The following is a 23,067-nucleotide window of genomic DNA, read 5'->3' on the forward strand; positions in this document are numbered from 1 at the left end:
GATAGTTTGCAAAGATGAATGGGAAAAAAAATCAGCCCCTAGATGTGGAAAACTGGTAGAGACATAACTCAAAAGACTTGCAGCAGTATTGCAACAAAAGTTGGTCCTACAAAATATTGACTCAGGAGCGCTGAATACAAATGCATGTCGCAATTTTCATTTATATTTTTAAAATATTTAGAAAATTATCTATCATTTCTTTTATACTTACTACTTTATATTGGTACAGTATATCACATAAAATCCCCTCAAAAAATTTAAGTTTGTGGGTGTACCATAATCTGTATGGTACATTTAATATTACAGAAAATTACCAAATCATACTCACCCTGATAAAATTTGCATTTATATAGGTGCTCAAAGCATCTTTTGGGTTCTTTGGTTTTAAGCACACTCTGCTTACTGGATCTAATGAAACAGGAATATTGAAGAGACTCTGAGAATAGGACACATTGCCAAACATTACCAAACATTGCTAGCTGAAATCTTACTTCGGTGTACACATAAACAATATATATGTAGTTCTTATCAAAGTTATTCACCCCCTTTACAAATTCAGATTATTTGGTAAATGCACAAACATTCTGCTGTTTGCAAAAAAACTATAGTTCAATGCAACTAATATGACAAGTTTTTACATCAAATTCAATACTAAATGCCACTTTTAATGTTTGTTGCATTCTCCAAATTATTCAACCCCTTCATGACAAGTGACTTGATTACTTAGTAGAGCACCTTTGGCTCGAAAAATCTGCTGCAATTGTGATGCATAGTCAGAAACCAGGTTCTGTCAGTGTTACTGTGGAATCTTATTCCTCATGGTCAATGGTCTCTGTCAATAAGAGTAGTCTAGAGCGTTTAGAGATCATTGCCTTGCACAAACAAGGAAAAGGATATGAAAAGATAGCAAGGCATTGAATGTCCCTAGAGATACAGTTGAAAGCAGAGTTCACAAGTTCAAAGTTATAGGAGCACTGGTTACTCTACCTGGACTTCCCAAATTCCTGAGGAGCCAGATAGTCCAAACCCCTTGAATGACTGCAAAAATCTGAAACAAGATTTGGTGACAGCAGCCACCGAGCTTTCAGTTTGCACAATATTGCACATAATATATACTTAAGTAACACACAACCTCAAGTAAATAACAAGAGGAAGAGGCTGTTAAATTGCAAATTACAATTAAAAAATAAATTTTATTATAATTATTTTTTTTAAAAAAAGGGTCATAAAATTCAATCTACAGAATCTGTGTCTTTAAATTAAGGTGCAAGTACATTTTTGACATTTTTGTGAGTACCTTCTTTGAGTTACGAGTTCAGTTATTTTCTCTCTTCTTACTGATTTAATGCCTCCTTTTGCAGATACTCTGATTAACAACTTATTATAGAGAAATATACTGTTATAAGAATGATTTGTATCCTTGCTAGACATATTTTTGCACTTCTGCCATAGGTTTAGAATGTCAAAAATGCACTAGCACCTTAATTTAAAGATACAGATTACTTGTTATGTATAGCAATGACACTTCTCATTCTAAAATAATCCTTTTGCACTTGCAATAAATGTGCTAAATATTATCTACTCTGAATTGCATTGAATTATAAAATGTGCATATGATATTGATTTCATAGAATGTGATCCCTATGCTAGCGCACTTCTTTGTTCTGTAGCTTGAATTTTATGACCCTTTTTTTTAGATAATTATAATTAAATTTATTTTTAATTGTAATTAGCAATTTAACAGCATCTTCCTCTTGTTATTTACTTGAGGTTGTGTGTTTCTTATATTGGTTGGTGGATTTGTTGCCCCACAAAAAATAAGAGATTGTGTTGACATAATATATACTGAAGGTCTGAATGACTGAACTCCAAGACATACACCTTCACTGACCCCCAAAGTCCAAGAATGTCCAAGCACCCCTTTAGAGCAAATAGCGTGGGGGCTTCAAGGAATTGCAGAACCAATTCCCCCTGTTCACTAAAGTCTAGTTTAGTTAGGGTTGAGTCTTGGTATGTCCCATTATTTCTCTTAGCAGTGGGCTTCTATTCCTTTTCTCCCCCCCCATTTTCTTATGTAATGTCTAATGGTACTTACCTGCTCTAGATTGGTCTTTAAGTCTACAGGTACCAGGCAGAAATGAGCAAAAGGAGCCTGATTGGTGGACAGATTTCGGCGACAAACAGAAGAGCCTTTTTAAGCCCGGCATTCCTGTCGGAAGTCTCACAGCACCAGGGATTTTGAAGAAACAACTGCCCGCCTGCCTTCCCCACATAATGTCATCGTGGTATTTATTAGATGGGTGCTCGCTCAGCTATGCTGGGTGGAGATTGGATGATTTTAAGTTGCTATGGAGTAATGAATTTTTATGGTTGGTTATTGGATTTATATATTTAATATTTGAGTAACCATTAATAAATACTTTATCTGCACACCATGTGTCGTGTTTCATTTAGTTAGTTAGTTGGGAAGGTGTTAAAGGGTCAGAGGGTTTGGTGCCTGCCATCCCATAGTCAGATCCAATATATGTTTATAGCAGGTCATAACAGCCAAACTTGCTCTACTAAGTATTAAAGATTTGTCATGAAGTGGGAGAATAATTCTGAGAATGCAGTATCTCGCACAAGGAGACTTATAGGCCATGTGAAGCTCCTCCATATATGCAAAAATCCTCTTCAGAGAAGAAGAGGACTAGAAATCTAGTGTAGCAATCCTAAAAGTCAATACTGACCCATTAATAAACGTCATCACATGACTTATGATAAAAAGCCAAACCAGACACTTCATTTGCAGACACCTTTCGGTCTTATTTGGCTAAGTGACAGGCCTCTGACAGAGTGTATAAGGGGAAATGTTTCTCCTCATGGAGCGTTCCAGCAGTGTAAGGAGACTTAAAGGAAATCTGACACAAGGCTTTTGCTACTTCACCTGAGTCCAGCAATATGTATGCAAAGAGACCCTGAATCCAACAATGTTTACTGGGTGCAACTGTTCTGACGCAATCAGAGTTTTTAGATTTAGCAATACAGCAAAGCTGAGAAAGCTAACCCCACCAGGCTCTGTCTATATACAGTGCGGTGCTTATGAGGTAGAAAAAAAATGCTGCAAAATAAGAATGCTTTAAAAACTCAAAGTGTTAACACTTTATTTTTTTCAATTAGCAAAATGCTAAATGAATAAACAAAGGAGAAATATAAGTCACATCAATATTTGCTGTGGCCATTAAAATAGTATCAATTCTTCTAGTACAATTGCATACAGTTTTAGATTGGGAGGGAGGTTGTTCCATTTATTTTGGAACCACACATCGTCTGTGGAAATAGGTTGCACAAATCGTTTAGTCTATTCAGGCAATACCAGAAAAACTTGATGAGGTTAAGATCTGGGCTATGAGGGGGCTATATCATCACTTCCAGGACTCTTTGTTCTTCTTTCACGTCATAGGTCATAAAGTGTGGAATGACTGAACACAGGTAGTTCTACTGCATCAGCAAGGTCTTTTCCAGACTGAGATTTCAAGCAGACTGAGGTTTCCAGATGTGCTGTTCAAGCGCTTTTGAAAAAGCACCAAGAAATAGACTACAGTGAGGACTGTAGGCAATGGACGGCAAAGGACAAAGGAAACTTAGTGCAGCAGATGATATATCATGCACACTTCTGATCAAAAACAGAAAATGTACAGCAGTGCCATCAGCTCAGGAATGACAGTAACTAGTGGCAGAGAAATCTGGCCAGAACTGGACTTTATCGAAGATTTGAGGCCAAAAACCATACCTTCCACATGGAACCAAGGTCACAAAAAGACAGGAACTGGGGTACAGAAAAATGTGGAATGTTTGGTTAAGGCATAAAAAGCTTTGTACACCGAAGGACTGGAAAGCATAACAGTAATGAGTTTCTGCATGCGACAGAGGAGCATGCTGGAGGTTCTTTGCCATTTGGGGCTGTAATTCATCATATGAGTTGGGAATTTAGCCTGGATTAAGGGTGCCCTCAATGCTGAAAAATACAGGCAGATACTTATCCATCATGCTTGAACATCTGATTGGGTCCATATTTATTCTGCAGCAGGACCCCAAACATACAGACAATATCAGTAAAAGTTATCCTCTGTGTAATTAACAACAATGTGTCCTGGAAGTGATAATATGGCCCCCACAGAGCCCTGGTCTCAACATAATTGAGTGTGTCTGGGATTGAATAAAGACATTAGGATTTGCCAATTTGACATCCATGTAAGATCTGTGATTATTTCTCCAAGATGTTTAGGGCAACGTCGGAGCCAAGTTTCTTCAAACACTGATTTGAATTGATGCTGTATTAAAGCAAAAAGTGGTCACACCAAATAACGATTTGGTTTGATTTAGATTTTTTTTTGTTCTTTACCTCTGCATTTTGTTAATTGCCAAATAATAAACTATTAACACCAGTGATGGGGAAATTGATTCGCATGACCCTGATTCGGCAGCTAGGTCAGTATTCCATGACCGCTGGATGACAGCCCTGCAAATCGCTGTTTAAATGATGAAATCCACATTCATCATGTTAGGAGTCGGATTTCTGCGTTTGCTCTGCAGGGATCCAGACCCTCACATTCTGCAGTCTCCTGCTGTTTATCTACTGCAGAAGAGATTGCAGAGGAGATTCCCTTGCAACAAATCTCTCCTGAGGCTAAGTCCTTCTGTCCTCCTACTGAGCATGCTCATGGGACAATCTCCCATTGGAGATCGGGAGTCATGTGCTCAGGTCCCGCTCCAGATCTCATTGGTCCATCTCAGAGATCTGGAAGCTTGCGGAAGGTCCCGGCTGCTATAAAAGTCGCGCATGGCTGTTCCGCCATGCGCTAGTATAGACTTACTTGCTGCTGTGTGTATGAGGACGGATGTATGATTCTGGTGAATGACTCATTATAAAACCCCTTCCCTCTGATATTACGTATGTGGTTAGGGACTGAGTTAGAATCAGCGCCAGCGCTCCTCTTCTGCAACATCCACAGCTGCTAGCGTCCGACATTGCGCTTGTGTCATAGCTTTGTCGCTTAGTGGCAGTGTCCACGCCGCGCTGCAGTAGTAGCTCTCCTTAGCGTCTGCAGCTGTGACGCCGCACACACGGTAGGTCTAGACGAACGTAGTGGCGCCGTCTTGGACTACTCCTGTGACCTGATACCGTGTTTGTATTTATACTGAGTACTGTGACCTCAACAGGCTCAATCTGTGTATTTGTGTTTATTTGGCATCGCTGTGACTAAACAGAGATTGCTCTGCACACCTGGGTGATGTTTAACCCTCTGCGCATTTCCGCCATATTGCTCCTGCCACCACTTAGCAGCGGTTATATCACCTACTGCACGGTGGACCCCGAGCGGCGAACGCACTTTATTATTACTTTTATTTAGTGCGTTCCGCCATTCCTAACACATCAATGTGAGGTTACGCACACGTGTTGAGAAATAAGTGGCAATTCGCAGGCCCCCTGTCCAGTGTACACAAAATACTGATCTTACTATTGGACCAGGTTCCTGCAAATCAATTCTCCTATCTCTAGTTAACAATTCTATTTTTTAAGGCATCCAACTTCTCTCTCAATGCCTTTTTTGATTCACTGCCCTGATAATGGTCTCATAGTCTTATTTGCATCTATCCCATTCTTTATTTCATTAAATAAGGGGAATATCATAGCTTTATGCTCCTTACTAATGCATCACTTCAGAAGATATGTGTCATTGAATTCTTTCTAAATATTAAAATTTGAGAGTCCTCAGTGGTTGATACCTTTTAATGATTAACTGAAAAGATGGTAATAAATAACAAGCTTTCAAGACTACTTGTGTCTCTTCATCACATGAGTAGTCTCTAAAGCTTGCGATTTGTTACCATCTTTTCAGTTAGCCTTTAAAAGTTATCAATCACTGAGAACTCTCAAATTTTAATATTTTTCTACCTATTAACATGGTACATAGCTATGTACAGTATGTCTCCTTTTTAGAAACTACAGATTTATAAATATGTAGAATGGCGACCTCTAGTGGACATACCTTAACAACACTGCAGATACAGTCCGTCTAGTAATAAATAGAACAAAGGCAACAAGTATTCAACTTCTCGTGTCTATATAGATATACACTACCATTCAAAAGTTTAGGGTCACTTAGAAATGTCTTTATTTTTGAAAGAAAAGGGCAGTTTTCTCCAATGAAACTAACATTAATTGATTCAGAAATATACTATGTACATTGTTAATGTGGTAAATGACCATTCTAGCTGCAAACGTCTGATTTGTAATGCAATATCTTCATAGGTGTATAGAGGTCCATTTCCAACCACCATCACTCCAGTGTTCTTATGGTACTTTGTGTTTGCTAACTGTGTAAGAAGGCTAATGGATGGTTAGAATACTCTTGAAAACCCTTGTGCAAGTATGTTAGCACAGAGAAAAACAGTTTGGCTGATTAGAGAAGCTATAAACCTAACCTTCCTTTGAGCTTGTTGAGAATCTGGAGCATTACATTTGTTGGCTCCATGAAACTCTCAAAATGGCCAGAAGAAAAGAACTTTCATGTGAAACTCGACAGTCTATTCTTGTTCTTAGAAATGAAGGCTATTCCATGCGAGAAATTGACAAGAACTGAAAATTTCCTACAATGGTGTGTACTACTCCCTTCAGAGGAGAGCACAAACAGGCTCTAACCAGAGTAGAAAGAGAAGTGGGAGGCCCCGCTGCACAACTGATCAACAAGACAAGTACATTAGAGTCTGTAGTTTGAGAAATTGACGCCTGACAGATCCTCAACTGGCAGCTTCATTAAATAGTACACGCAAAACGCCAGTGTCAACGTGTACATTGAAGAGGCAACTCCGGGATGCTGGCCTTCAGGACAGAGTGGCAAAGAAAAAGCCATTTCTGAGACTAGCTAATAAAAGGAAAAGATTAATATGGGCAAAAGAACACAGACATTGGACAGAGTAAAATTGGTAAAAAGTATTATGGACAGACGAATCCAAGTTTGAAGTGTTTGGATCACAAAGAAGAACAATTGTGAGATGCAGAACAACTGAAAAGATGCTGGAAAAGTGCCTGATGCCATCTGTCAAGCATGGTGGAGGTAATGTGATGGTCTGGGGTTGCTTTGGTGCTGGTAGAGTGGGATATTTGTACAAGGTAAAAGGGATTTTGAATAAGGAAAGTTATCACTCCATTTTGCAATGCCATGCCATACCCTGTGGACAGCGCTTGATTGGAGCCAATTTCATCCTACAACAGGACAATGACCCAAAGCACACCTCCAAATTATGCAAGAACTATTTAGGGAAGAAGCAGGCAGCTGGTATTCTATCTGTAATGGAGTGGCCAGCGCAGTCACCAGATCTCAATGCCATTGAGCTGTTGTGGGAGCAGCTTGACCGTACGGTACGCAAAAAGTGCCCATCAAGCCAAACCAACTTGTGGGAGGGGCTTCAGGAAGTATGGGGAGAAATTTCTCCAGATTACCTCAGCAAATTAACTGTTAGAATGCCAAAGGTCTGCAATGCTGTAATTGCTGCAAAGGGAGCATTCTTTGACGAAAACAAAGTTTGAAGGAGAAAATTATTATTTCAAATAAAAATCTTTTTTTTTAACCTTGTCAAAGTCTGGACTAGATTTTAAATTCATTTGGCCTCTCATTTGATTAATAAAAGTATGAGTTTTCATGGAAAACACAAACGTGTCTGGGTGACCCCAAACTTTTGAACATTAGTGTATATATATCTATATATACTATATATATACACACTCTGATTCATGAACTTTTCAAACTGCTTTGAATCTTTCCAAAACATCACCTTTTTGGGAAGAAAAATAACAGGACCACCCCATATCTAGACCAGATTTGTATGTATTATATTTTCACGCACCCTTTGTCCAAAGTATTTTGTACATCTTCTTTGAAAAGAACACCCCTTTAGAAACTTTGGATGGTCAACTCAAAGATGTTATAATGTACAGTATGTATTCTTATCAGTACAGTATACTTTAAAGAGGTTTTAAGGCATTTTCTTATTACTGATTTTTAGTAACGCAGTGCTAACATGTCTCCTGGCTTCCTGCTTGCCATGCAGCCTTGCGCTTATGATGAAGATTGGGCCAGTGACATGGTTGAGCTGCAGGTCTGAAATGAGTCATCTCAGATGCTACAAACAGAAGCAGCTTTGCTTCTACATTCTAAAACATTAGAGGAGTGAAGGGTCACTGAAGATGGCAAGCTTCAGAGCAGTACTTATAAGCTCTATTGGAAAGTGCTCCTTGCCAAGGAAATGAGCCACCATCGATAGACTGTAATGATGACGGAAAAACCTTAACAATGAGCAGCAAACAGTAACATTAAAATTCCTTCCATTCCTGAGAATGGAGAGGATTTTTAATAACAAGTAAGCTTTGCCTCTGCAACATCAAAGTAGAGCAGGTCACTGAAGCTGGCTGGGTTTAGAGTTCCAGGCAGCTTCAGAGCAGCAGTTGAAAGCAGTATAACAAAGAGCTTGCAAGTTTTCACCTAGGAAACCGGCTATAGAAGACAGACTGCAGAGTTAGCCGATAATCTTGGCCAAGAGCTGTATAGCATGAAAAGCTCTTGGTTCTTGAGAAGGGAGAAGATATGTAATGAGATATAAATTGCAAAGTTGCACGTTGCATGTTTACCTGTTTAATAAGATGTGACAAGTCTTTTAGGATTTTAGATTTGATATAGCCCAATAGGCAATGGGTGAAAGGGATAAAATCTACCAGTTTAAACAATTTTGGCAAGTTAAAGGAACTAGCCCTGGTCTAAGATATTGATCCACAGGATAGGTAATCAATAGCAGACTTGCGGGGGCCCAAAGAATGTACAAATGTATATATATATATGTATATACATACACATATATATAAATACGTACATACATACATAGACACAGTATTCAAGAGTTAATGCAGTCGTGCAGGTACAGCGATCTTTCATCCTTTATATTGTAATACCTTTGTCATCACAAAAAGTTTATAATACATGATTTCAAGAACAAGAATTATAACTTGATGATTCTATGCTACAAACTAACATAGTGATCATAGTTGGGCAGAGTAGGGTGGGGTGAGAGAAGAAGGCAACAATTTAAAACATACCTAGATACTTATAATCATATTACTGCCAACCATTCATACAGCTTACTTGGCAAAATAGTTTTGTAGCGGTTTTTGGTACCGTGACTTGGAATATCAATTTCTTTGGGATCCATGAAATTCATTGGTATTTCCTGATAAAAACACAAGACAATGCCATGAAGTGACCACTACTTACACCATCCTGTGAACATTGCTTATTTTCAGTGATGTATTGTGATGTGTCTCAGTTATTGTTTGGATCATTCTTATGGAAATGTCTCGATTTCTATGACTATTGTTCAATGAAAATACCGATTTTACTGTTTAACATGCCCAAAAATCTGACTTCAAATTATCTTCCCCCAAAAATCTATAAATAACAAAAAAAGTCATAACTTGAGAAAATTGGAAATATTCCCCAATGTGCTAGCATTCCTCATAACTGCTCACGTAACTTTAATATTATGTATTATTTCGATACACTTTCTATAAAATATACAGATCTCAAATTTTAGCATTTTACTATATTGCTAAAGATTTATAAATATAAGAAGTGTTACAGAAGACAAGTTTTAAAAATATTGATTTAATAGGATAAAACTATGGTTATTCCAACATAACAGATCAAAACTCCATGACAGTTGCTCATTACCATAAATTCTGTATGAAGCAAATGGGAGCTTTGAACAACATCGTGCAGCTTTTGTCTGGTCAGAACACGGCTGGCTGTTTGGAGGTATTCTATGGCTACTTTCTCTCTTGGTGTTGGAGCCACATTGAAAGGTTCTGCAATTCCTAATCCACTCATATCCAACGTAAGTGAGACATTGGATCCTCTCCTGGAATAGAAGAAAATATGGTATTGGAAATCCTAATATCTGTAAACAACATTTTGCTTTCTGTCAATCCTATTAAGCAGCACACACTATACAGTAGTTGTGTGTCTATCTAACTGAACATGAATATGGAGAGTCATCAACATGCTGTGAAAAGTGATAAGACTACAGATAAGGAAATGTACAGATAGATACTGTATCAATACATCAAAAAAGTTCCCCCGGGAGCTGTTCTTACCTATAATTGTTGCGTTTTCAACACAACATCTAATTAAGCCTCCATAAATTATGAGGAAGTTACCGTTGGCATCTTCTCTGCCGGCACAAATCTGGTCCGTATTGGAAATCCAAGTAGACAATGGTAAAAACAAAATGACAGTTGGCGCGTTACATCCACTTGAATTTACTCCATTGGAACATTCATGTTGTGCCCAATTCATCATAGCTTTTACCAGAGAATTCTGGCGTAAAAAACTTTCAAAAGTTGCAAAATTTTGGTGCAACTCGAGGTTGCCCTAAAATTTGGCGACATTTGGCACTCTCATGTTATTTATGCTCAAGGTGGGATGTTGGCACGACAAATCTCACTCATCAAATTCTTGACAAGTGGCATCATTTCTTACAACACAAATGTTATACCAGTGGAAAACTGTACAGAAAGGTGTATAGTACTTTTTATAGAGATGCAGGATTCATTCATTCATGTGCCTCTTAAAGAATTAAGATCGTCCCAGGCACCAACTTCTCAACAAGATCGTAATGAACAATGCCAGTATTGATGAATCCGATCCACGGTTACTTTTTTGAAGTGGCTATTTGTTTTGGGGTGGCACCAACCCCTTCATCAGCACATAAATATATAACACATATTCGTGATTGTCCTGACAAAAGGGTGCGACCCTGAACATGTAGACACTTCAATAAAATGTTTCAGTGCAGTTAATTTGCGTGGATGTAGTGCGGCAGCTGTCACATAGATTTTACCATCTTTGATTTGAATATTTTATTAGGGTCACTTTGCAAGTATGTCATGTTACTTAGAAGTACATAATACTACATCACAATAGTCTGAAAATTCAATATAGTGAATATAGATTATATGTACAGTATTTACACAATTTAACATATCAAGAGAGATGATGGCTGCTCTTTGCCGACTATAGGTCAGTCATTTATTTCAAATCTGATAAAAACAAATTTATTAAGGAAATGTATATTTTGCTCTATATGTGCTAAACCTGTTGGATGTTGCTTGGGTTTCAGGTCACAAATAATGCACTAAAAATAAAAATAGAAAAAAAAATTGTCGGTTCTGTAATAGTTTTTATTCCTTAACAAATATCATTACATTAATATTTCATCAGCTATATAAGCTTCAGACACCCAGAGTGTTGAACTAGGAACTGTGTGTGTGCTGCTTAGATAAAATGCCCTTTTAGGTTTGGAATGTGAGAACAGGGAGTAACTTCCTCCATATGATGTCACCCTATAGTCCAGTTGCTCCTTCTATGATAGCTGGGTAGGGATGAGATTCAAATGCAAATGTCTGGATGGGTGGGAGACATTAGATGTAGGTTAACACTTCCAAATAAAAGAATTATTTCCATTTATGAGCATTTACAGATACAATAATTTAGTCTTGTCCGAATATACAGCATGTTTATCTACAATCTTGCTCCTCAATCTTTTTATGGTTGCCTACATTGCTATAGCAGACTGCATTCTGCTGTCTGCTGACAATGATCCACGAAACAAACATATTGTGAATAATGAAATTATTATTATACACTTCATATATCACATTTTTTTCGGATGGACAGTGATAGATATACATGATCATAGAATCCGAGGAGGCCCAAAAGGTCTCTTTGCCAAATTAAAGGGAGCCATTAATATAAATGAAGCACAATAATTGGGAGACCCGTTAAGAGTTTTTGGTTTGGGGCTTTATGTGATACCTTTGTGTGTCTACATTAGCAGTTTTGCTGCCAAGATCATGCCCTATTCCTAATATAGCACAATAGCAGCTCAGCTGTAGATACAAGACTAGGTTACTGGGATCATACTTCCCAATGACTACATAGAATTCCTTGCAATAATCAATCAACTGCATATGTTACTTTTTCTATTTAGAATACAATTTTTTTAGAATTAACATATATATCTGACTTACAATAGAATCAGCACCAACGATGGAGAAAAGTCTTGGATCTAATAAAGTGGTATACCGGATCTAGTAGAAGTTTCAGAAAGGACAAGTTACTCATGATACCTCTAGCATCATAAATTCTCACGCAACAGTAAAATGTATATCTGGTGAGGCCCCATAACGACAGATCTTAGCTACACCCAATATAGGAAACCTATGTTATAAATCAGCCCAGTTTATGATAAAACGTAACTAAAGAGCTAATATAGAAAAAAGAACTTTCCTAACTTCTACATTAGCTATGGATACAGTTACACTCTTATCATATAAAGGGAGCTAAATAAATAATATTTAGATGCCTTAACCCTCCTTAAGTTACAAAACTCAGCAGGTCACCACCAGCTAAGGAAACTGTCTTGACAAGTATTTCTAGAGTAAGATTCAAGCAATCAGTATCTAGGGAGGACAGGAATCGCTTTATATCCTGTGACGGAAAGCAGCTGACATAAGAGCAATTTCAGCTTTCCCTCTTTTAATCATACTTTCTTATGTATTGCCAACTAGTTCCTGTTTCTACCCTATGCAACTCTTTATGACACCGCCAGGGAAACCGGGTGTTAAACATCTTGATGCTTAGTCAACGTCATCATTTCCTGAAGATTAACCCACTGATCAAACCAAATTTTATCTCAATCGCCATCAACCTCTCAGTGATCTAAATCCTCTACATTCTTTATGCAGTTCTTAAGTTTAATAATTTTTCATGAAACTATTGTAAGAAAATCCAACATACTCATTAAATGTGAACATTTAGTGAAGGGTAAATTGAGTTTAATTTTTTTCCCAAAATTTATTTGTAATAAAATGTGTGTGTATATATATATATATATATATATATATATATACATACATACACTGCTCAAAAAAATAAAGGGAACACTTAAACAACAGAACATAACTCCAAGTAAATCAAACTTCTGTGAAATCAAACTGTCCACTTAGGAAGCAACACTGATTGACAATCAATTTCACATGCTGTTTTGCAAATGGAATAGAAAACAGATGGAAATTATTGGCAATTATCAAGAAACCCTCAATAAAGGAGTGGTTCTGCAGGTGGGGACCACAGACCACATCTCAGTACCAATGCTTTCTGGCTGATGTTTTGGTCACTTTTGAATGTTGGTTGTTCTTTCACACTCATGGTAGCATGAGATGGACTATACAACCCACACAAGTGGCTCAGGTAGTGCAGCTCATCCACGATGGCACATCAATGCAAGCTGTGGCAAGAATGTTTGCTGTGACTGTCAGCATAGTGTCCAAAGGCAGGAGGCGCTACCACAAAACAGGCCAGTACACCAGGAGACGTGGAGGGGACCGTAGGAGGGCAAAAACCCAGCAGCAGGACCGCTATCTCCGCCTTTGTGCAAGGAGGAACAGGAAGAGGACTGCCAGAGCCGTGCAAAATGACCTCCAGCAGGCCACAAATGTGCATGTGTCTGCACAAACAGTTAGAAACTGACTCCATGAGGATGGTCTGAGGGCCCGATGTCCACAGTTGGGGGTTGTGCTCACAGCCCAACACCGTGCAGGATGCTTGGCATTTGCGACAGAACACCAGGATTAGCAAATTCACCACTGGCGCCCTGTGCTCTTCACAGATGAAAGCAGGTTCACACTGAGCACATGTGACAGACATGACAGAGTCTGGAGACGCCGTGGAAAGCAATCTGCTGCCTGGCAACATTCTTCAGCATGATCGGTTTGGCAGTAAGTCAGTAATGGTATGTAGGGGCATTTCTTTGGAGGGCCGCACGGTGTTGGACTGTGAGCACAACCCCCATCTGTGGACGTCGGGTACTCAGTCCATCCTCAATCTTCAATCTACTCCTATTTTCTTCATTCAGCTTCAGCACTGTGCAGCAGCGGGGATGCCATGCTCCTCCCGGATTGGAAGAGCATCTCAGGGGTGAGCTGAATTTTTTTCTTATTATTCATCAATTTAATCTGCATTAAAGGACCATTATAACCATTCATTTATTTTATGATCCAAAATCTGCTGACAAGTCTTTTTTTAAGTTTAATAAGGGATTGGAAATCTGGGCGATTTGATAGCATACTATATACATTATGAAAAAGGGCAGCACATGTAGTCAATGTGGAACGTGCATACATGACACAAGACAATGACTTCCTCTTTCTGTACAGCGTGCGGTCGTGGTTCACAGCATCGCTTGAAAATGCTACTGAATAGAGTTGCGGACTCGTGAAAGTCACTGCCAAGTAATGAAAGAATGTGCATTGTGTTCTAAAATACATTGAAATATGACCTGGAAAAAGCGCAATGTGTTTAAAAATATTGCATTGTTAGAATGTTTCCTAGGTTCCAGACAGAAAACAATTCGGTAAACACACAAATATGCCTGGAACCTACAATGCTCGAATACTGCCTGCAGCAAAAATCTACAAACCCGTGGACTGCTGCCAAAGAGTGAATGTCCTGACTTCAAAATGATGTGAGCCTTTCTGCTAATGGATTTGACAACCTGTGTCAGGGCTTATGCACACTGGCATGGAGCCTGAATCTCGGGGAAAATACCTCTGTACATAAGGAGTCTGGTGGAGCATGCCAAAACCATTCTGTATGCCTCTATTGGAAATGGGAGGCAGATGGAGGTACAGAGGAGCTCCCACACACCGATATGGAAGCCTTATTACAGCTCACTGTGAAACACAGCTGTAATATAGTCATGTGTATGAGCACTAAACGGTGTGTAAGCTACTGTGGTAGACAGTCATACAATATTTGTAGCATTGCGATATAAAAGTCATAGCAATGCACAGTACTGTGATTATATTCTCTGCTAACGCCAACACAAGAAGTGCCTACTAATGGACTCATATTACAGTCTGCATAGTGCTTTATGGAATATTCAAACTGTCTCTTCAAAAAGGAAGAGGACTTGAACTCTAGTGCCACCTAATGGAAGTAGCAATCCTAAAGTCAATATCGACCCTTTAACGAGCCTTGCCACATGACTTAGGATAAAAGCCAAACCATTCTCTTAATTTGCAGACACGTGTTTCAGGGTGCTGACCCTCCTCAGTGCAAAGCATGAGATCTGATTTGGCTGTATGAGAGGCTACTCACTGGGGTCTAATGGATAAAATTTTTCCTTATGGAGAGTGAAATGCCAAGGGTAAGGAGACTTAAAGGCAATGCAATGCTCCTCTGGGAAATTAAATATGCAAATAGTCTCTTTGGAGAACAAGACGACTTGAACTCTAGCACCACCTATTGGTATGGAATACACAATAACCTTTAATAAACCTCATATAACATGAAAATCAGAACTTTTTCAGCACAAATACTGCATTCTATCTAGAGCTGTGTTCCATGTGTACATTCCTTATGTCTTGAATTGCTGTTCCATTTTCTCAGTTCCTGGAATAGCATCTATAAAAAGCTGCTATAAAATATCCTGGCTTTCTTATCACAAGCTGTCTTCCATGTATTACATTGCTTACGCAGCAGATAGAGGAGCTTGTTTAAAGCATGGCCAAAAAGGAAGAGTAGAAGAAGGGTGGAGCCAGATATGTACAATAATCAGCAGGGGACTGAGCAGGGTTTCCTCTCACCTTGGGAACTGCATTGATTGGTACTGCTATTTCCTGTGTGTAGAAAACACAACCAGTAGCAACAGAAATAACAGGACAAAGTGCACGATAAGCAGTCTATAAGCAACATACACGCTGTACCTTTGTTTCACGTAACAGCCACTAATTCTGTGCAAACATCATTGTACGTGCTATTACGCTCCTAATAACATGTTTTCTTATCTTAGCTCTTAGCCGGAAGGTTGAGCTTTTTCTCTTACATATGATTTTATTTCTGCATTTTTTTTTGCCAATAACACTACAGCAAGATGTTACATGAAAATCCATAGCAATATGTAAAACACACTATAAACATTGCTTTTTTGTTTGTGGCATTGTTTTGGGAGTCAGGTTTTTTTTTTCAAAACCCCTCATGATCTTTGTATAGTATTTTTCCTTGGGCTCTTTCTATGGGTTTTTTAAAAACTGAATTTTATAAATGTTTCAAGGAGGAAAATGAAACACTTGGCGTAGAAAGAAAACGATAACGTTTCTTAGAACAGCCAGAAAAAAAATGATAAAACTTCATACATTTAAAAACAGAACACCCTAATATGAGTGACCCTGGCCAACGCGTTTCGAACCAATGTGTGCACATGGTTCTTATTCATGGCATACTGACCCAAACGATGGCCTATTTAAATACCTGTCCATAAGCCTAGTGCAGATCTGAAAGCTTAATGTGTATACTTCCCAGGGATTTGGCATTGTTCGTAATGAGAGATGAGCTGAACAATATTTTGAATGTGAAGTGAATTTTACAAAGGCTCCAAAGTAAGAAAAAAAGATGCTTATAAAAATGCAATAAAAAAGTTTGTCAAAACTCTGTCTCCCCCCTCAAATAAAAATTGTGACAGAAGGGTGTGTGCAAGAAGCTTAAGTAGGTACAGCAAGAGTTTACACTAGTAAGAAATGTTTTAACAAAAACTAGAACTGGATTACAACAAGAAATGAGTTAGGTCTATTACATACAGTGAAGTGGAACCTAAACACACAAAAGTATAATGGAAAGCTTTATACCCTTGGCTTCTCGCTTGCTAGAAGTGGTGCTCTCCTTTTTGATTGACAGTTGGAACCAGCTACATGGTTGTGCTGCTGACCCAAACTGTACGTTGCAAGCAGAGGCAGCTTTGACTCTGCAGCATCAGAGGAGTAAGGGGGCACTGAAGCTGGTCGGACTCACCCAGCTTTAGAACAGTGCTTAGAAGCTCTTTTGGAAGACCTTGCAAGTACTACGCTGTTTGCCTACAAGACAAGCCACTATTGATAGACTGCAACAGTGGCCACAAACTTTTGTGGTGCCCCTGAGGGTTCAGTCGCCACAGAGGTACTGCACCTCCTCCTGAGGTGTAGTATCCCACTTCTCAGGTAAGATGGTAACACCTGACCAGACTCCAGCACCTGCATTCAGCGCAGACACCTTAGAACAGCAGAGCACCCTTTATGGCAGCTGCTTTGGTTCATGAAGGGTGCTGGGTGGTGGGTGGAGCTTAGAAACACTAAGAAGGGAAAGCTGATAGGAAGTGGGGAGCAGAATCCTCTGTGAGGGGAAGGAAGGCAGAAGTTCCCCGCAGGGGGGAGCGGGGAGGAGAACTCTCGACTGTGATAATCCCCAGCGGAGGGATAGAGAGAGAACATGTTTGCAGCAGCCTCCTGTAAGCTGGAGCTGTTTGCAAGGAAAGAGGAAGAAGGAAGGGTCAGTTGTTCAGAAGGAAGATAGATAAAAACGGAACGTGAAGAGGAGAGAGACTGGTGACGAGGGCTAGAGTAGAGCCTTTCCCTAAATTCATTGTGCCAAGGCCGAGGGCCGTTATCCGAGGCTGTTTGTGATACTAAGGTTCCTGCAGCAGAAACCGGAGGAACAGGAGTTGAGACCGCTCTATTCCCACCAAAGACTCGGACACAGTGGCAACCTATGTGTGAGCCGGGACATGATTAATGGAGTCCCTGAAGCAGGCTACAGCCACCTGTCATACCAGTGGAGTTTAAGCAACATCGAGAAGGAGGCACTTGAATGTAATTCAGAACTGCAAGTACTTCAGATTAGCGCTAGAGAGGAGGCGTTCAGAACAAGCACACGAAAGGGAGTGCTGGAAGGGTTAATTCCATCTGCCTGGGAGTTGGCTGAGTCCCTGACCTGGAAGCTGCGGCTTTGAAGCGGGTACCTGTCTGTGCCAGAACCGTGAGTAAAAGAATTGGAACTGCATTCAGCTGTGTCATTGCCTTTTTCCTGCACCAACCCACTCAGCACGGCTACATCTCTGTGCCTAACACTATACCATCTACCTCAAAACCTATTACTACTACCCTGGGACTACAGCTCTACCTGTCGAGAGCTATTACATCTTTGCTGCGCCCCACCATCTGTCCCAGAGGATCTGCACCGCAGCGTCGGCTTAACACCTTCCTTGTCAAGCACCACAGGTGGCGTCACGAACTACCTACCTATAAACTATAAGCTCTAATCCATTCCATTCAACCCCTTTTACATTGGACGTCCAGGGTCACGGACTGGGGCCACCGCCGCCGTGACACGTCCCTCTGAGACACCGGCCCGGTACCGAGTAACCCCACAGCCCTGGGGGTGATCCACTTTCATCCATCCATACTTGAGAAAGTTGTAGATTTTTATTTAAAAGTTGCAAAGCTGGAAGACATGCAATCTTGACAAAAGCTAACAGTTTGGGCACTCACATTGTGGTTTAACAATATGGTTGAAAAGACCTCTAGGCCGCATAAAGAGAAACCAGATGAAGTATCATCAGTGATGCGAAACAGGTGTTGTGCCATGCCCAAAACTGCAATATTGGCACTGGGGCCATCAGGCACATCGCCTCTGCGGGCCTGCAGGGAAAGATGGACATGGATCAAAGTCGGAGGATGATGGAATCCCCGGGTGCCCTGCCACCGGTGGAGAGGGATCCCTAAAGGTAGTGGAGACAACAGGAAAAGGGATGTGCTATCGGAAATGAGCGCTAGGGCTGAAGTAATGTCCAGTACCTAAGGGAAAGCCTGTTACCTGTTGTGCCCTATGACACATGCTCCACTGTAATCACTGTGAACTGTTCAGTAAAAGTTTGACTGTTGAAAAGCACTTGGAGTCCTCTGGATTGTGTGCGGCAGTTCCTGAAAATGGAAACCTGGAGTAGTAGCAGTAAAACTTGGCACTCACAGAGATGTGTTGCAAAACATGGTGTATTTATTTACAGTGGATCAGTCCATTGACCAAAAGCTAGAATATAATGTTTCGGCCTGCATGGACCTATTTATCAGATAAATGCAGACCGACAATGGTAATGAGTAAGTCTGCGCTGAGGTTTTGAAATACATCTGTATGAGTGCCGAGTTTTACTACTACTACTGGTACAGACTGGAACCCTACTCAGACACCTCATCCATTTATTCTGGAGAGACGTTTATGTTTTTTCTACTTTCTATGGAAGCCCAGAGTCAGAAGGCCAAAGGTCCACAAGTGAGTGTGATGCACCCCATACTTAACAGCACACTGTGACTGGCACACTATTTTCCTGTAGGGTGCCAAAGCATGCAGAAGCAGCCACTTGTCCACATCTAACTCGCTCGGGCACCTTATACACATACAGTGGGGAAAAACGTATTTAGTCAGCCACCAATTGTGCAAGTTCTCCCACTTAAAAAGATGAAAGATGAAAGAGGCCTGTAATTGACATAATAGGTAGACCACAATAAGTCAAAATGAGAAAACAAATCCCAAAAATCACCTTGTCTGATTTGGCAAGATTTATTTTGCAAATTATGGTGGAAAATAAGTATTTGGTCACCTAAAAACATTCAAGATTTCTGGCTCTCACAGACCTGTAACTTCTTCTTTAAGAGGCTCCTATGTCTTCCACTCATTACCTGTAGTAATGGCACCTGTTTGAACTTCTTATCAGTATAAAAGACACCTGTCCACTACCTCAAACAGTCACACTCCAAACTCCACTATGGTGAAGACCAAAGAGCTGTCAAAGAACATGAGAAACAAAATTGTAGCCCTGCACCAGGCTGGGAAGATTGAATCTGCAATAGGCAAGCAGCTTGGTGTGATGAAATCAACTGTGGAAGTGATAATAAAAAATTGGAAGACATACAAGACTACTGATAATCTCTCTCGATCTGGGGCTCCATGCAAGATCTCACCCAATGGGGTCAAAATGATCACAAGAAGGGTGAGCAAAATTTGCAGAACCGCAAAGGAGGCTCTAGTGCAGGGGTGTGGAATCTTTTTTATGCCAAGGGCCATTTGGATATTTATAGCATCCTTCAGGGGCCGTACAAACTCCGCCCACAAAGTGCATCCTGACTCTGGCACTGGTGTCAGGACGTAATCTTTCATTGCATACCCTTCAGTGTTCAGTAGTGAATACTGCGTGTGTATGCTCACAGAGCAAGAAGAAATTATTGAGCTGGTGGCAGTCAAAATACAACTCCCTGCCAAAGCACTGCAGTCCCTGAGAATCTGCCCGGGGGCCGGATAAAAGGTCATTAAGGGCCGTAAATGGCCCTGGGGCCTAAGGTTCCCCACCCCTGCTCTAGTGAATGACCTGCATAGAGCTGGGACCATCGTAACAAAGGCTACCATCAGTAACACACTCTGGCTCCAGGGACTCAGATGCTGCAGTGCCAGACATGTCCCCCTGCTTATGCCAGTATATGTCCGGGCCCATCTGAAGTTTGCTAGACAGCATTTGGACTATCCAAAAGAGTATTGGGAGAATATCATGTGGTCTGATGAAACCAAAGTAGAACTGTTTGGTAGAAACAAAACTCACCATGCTGGGAGGAAACAGAATACTGAGTTGCATCCAAAAAACACCATACCTATTGTGAAGCTTTGGGGTAGCAGCATCATGCTTTGGGGCTGATTCTCTTCAAAGGGACCAGGATGACTGATCTGTGTACATGAAAGAATGAATGCGGCCATGTATCGTGAGATTTTGAGTGCAAATGTGGCACCCCTGAGGGTTCAGTCTCCACAGAGGTACTGCATCTCATCCAGAGGTGTGGTGTCCCACTCTTAGCTAAGGAGGGGGCACTACCCAGGACTCTAACACCAGCATCCAACACCTCACCACTCCATTCAGGGCACCTGGGCGTACCCTATGAGAGGATGGCCTCATTCCAGTCTGGAGAGGGTTACTAGGTAGAGGGTGTGGGTGGAGAGAGTAGAGATGTCATAGAAACAAGAGGGGAGGAGCTAGTTAGGAGAGAAAGTGAGTGGTGTGAGGGAGGAAGGAGATGAAGTGACACATGCAGAAAGCAGCTCTATGTCAGAGGGAGCTAGAGAAAGAAGAGTGAGGAGAAGGAAGCTCCAGTAGTGGAAAGAAAGAAGAGGTCTTAGAGTGAAAGATCCATCTGTGGGGCCTGCATCCATCAGTGTTGTCGATGGAGGGACCAGGTCGCAGTTAGGGGACCGTCCCCAAAACTAGTGGTGATACTAAGGACTCAGCTAGGAAACAGGAGGCGGTAGGCATTGCAAATGCTACAGCCAACTCCACAGACATTCGCTGAAAAGGTAGACATATAGGATCCAGAGGTCTGACCAACGTCGCCCAACAAGAACCGAGTCTGCTGGCTTGGGACACTGTGTGAACGCGCAGGGCAGGAGAAGTGGGAGCCAGCACAGTGAGACGGCCAGGAAAGGAACATCTGAAAGGAGTCCTGGAGAAGTGTACCCCAAATCATCTAGGGGTTGGCTGGACCACAGGCCCGGAGGACACAGCACACGGCTGCAGACAGTAATCTGCAGAACTGTGAGTAAAGCGTTGAAAATTGCATCCAGCTGTTTCCTCTGAATTATTCCGGCATCACCTCAACCCTGCACTACAACCGCCATAATCACTATTTATCAACACCATAATCTGCCCTGGGGAATAGCTCTGCCTGTGAAGAGCTGAACCAACTCTGCTGCATTAACATCTGCCCCAGTGGACTGAATCTGCAGCATCGGCTAACACCTCACTTTCCGAGTTCCACAGGTGGCGTCACAAATCTTTTATAAACTTTAATCCCTTTTAATCATTATTTTCATTGGACGCCCGGAGCCACGGACCGGGTCACTGCTGCCGTGACACATCCCCTTAAGAACCAGCCCGGTACCGAATTTCCCCACGGGCCTGGTGGGTGCTCCACAAACCTCCTTCCATCAGCAAGGGCATTGAAGATGAAATATGGATGAGTCTTTCAACATGATAATGATCCCAAGCACGCCGCCAGAGCAACGAAGGAGTGACTTCGTAAGAAGCATATGAAGGTCCTGGAGTGGCCTAGCCAATCTCCAGATGTCAGCCCCATAGAAAACCTTTGGAGGGATTTGAAAGTCCGTGTTGCCCAGCAACAGGCCCAAATCATCACTGCTTTAGAGGAGATCTTCATGGAGGAATGGGCCAACACACCACCAACAGTGTGTGCCAAACTTGTGAAGACTTACAGAAAACATTTGACCTCTGTCATTACCATCAAAGGATACATAACAAAATATTGAGATGAACTTTTGTTAATGACCAAATACTTATTTTCCACCATAATTTGCAAAATAAATCTTGCCAAATCAGACAAGGTGATTTTCTGGATTTGTTTTCTCATTTTGACTCTCAAAGTTGTGGTCTGCCTATCATGTCAGTTATAGGCCTTTCTTACCTTTTTAAGTGGGAGAACTTGCACAATTGGTGGCTGACTAAATACTTTTTTCCCCCACTGTATCTGAAAGAACCACAGTCTTCTGATTGGATCCAAGTGCCTTAGTTACTAATCAGAGATGTATATTACAATATAACGTTTGATAAAGAGTTAACCTGTTATATGTTTTTCAAGTACAGGAAGAACATTAGGCCATGATCTCTAAAGTTTTAATGACATCCTAGAGGAATATTCACTCTTGAAGCCACAACCCCCCAAAGTAATCTAAAACCCAGATGACTACAGTATGAACACACAATCTAGGCCATATGAAAAGGTAAGGAAAACACTATAACACTAAAGGGAATTGCATATGCGGTAATTATTACTTTGAAGTGTATCATAAATGGGACAAATTTATGAATTATTTTTGTTGAAAGGATATGTTAATCATGAGATAATAACTTATGTGCAGAAACATGCAGGCTGTTTTCACATGTAATGCACAACACATTTAGGTACGTTTAGACTGTGGTGCTTATTATCACCAGAATATTTCTGGCTATAAAGATATTTACAAAACAACATCAAAATCTTTGTAGTTTCATAAAATAACAGAATTCTGTCTGTGTATGTTTAGCATGCCAGAAGTCTTGCAAATTGGAATACAT

At 40.7% G+C, this 23,067-nt stretch overlaps 1 protein-coding gene across 1 annotated transcript in view; it reads right to left on the reverse strand.

The window, feature by feature from the left end:
- Nucleotides 1-23,067, reverse strand: part of PTPRR (protein tyrosine phosphatase receptor type R) — a 350,468-nt gene that overhangs the window by 50,486 nt on the left and 276,915 nt on the right. The window contains exons 7-9 of the mRNA XM_073555527.1: nucleotides 9,765-9,951; nucleotides 9,180-9,264; nucleotides 329-408 (exon numbers count right to left, since the gene is read on the reverse strand). Coding sequence (XP_073411628.1) covers nucleotides 329-408; nucleotides 9,180-9,264; nucleotides 9,765-9,951 — 352 coding nt within the window. The remainder of the gene's footprint in view (nucleotides 1-328; nucleotides 409-9,179; nucleotides 9,265-9,764; nucleotides 9,952-23,067) is intronic.

The sequence above is a fragment of the Dendrobates tinctorius genome, unplaced genomic scaffold (assembly GCF_039654945.1).
Source record: "Dendrobates tinctorius isolate UK_male_01 unplaced genomic scaffold, ASM3965494v1 ptg000224l, whole genome shotgun sequence".
Taxonomy (NCBI): domain Eukaryota; kingdom Metazoa; phylum Chordata; class Amphibia; order Anura; family Dendrobatidae; genus Dendrobates; species Dendrobates tinctorius.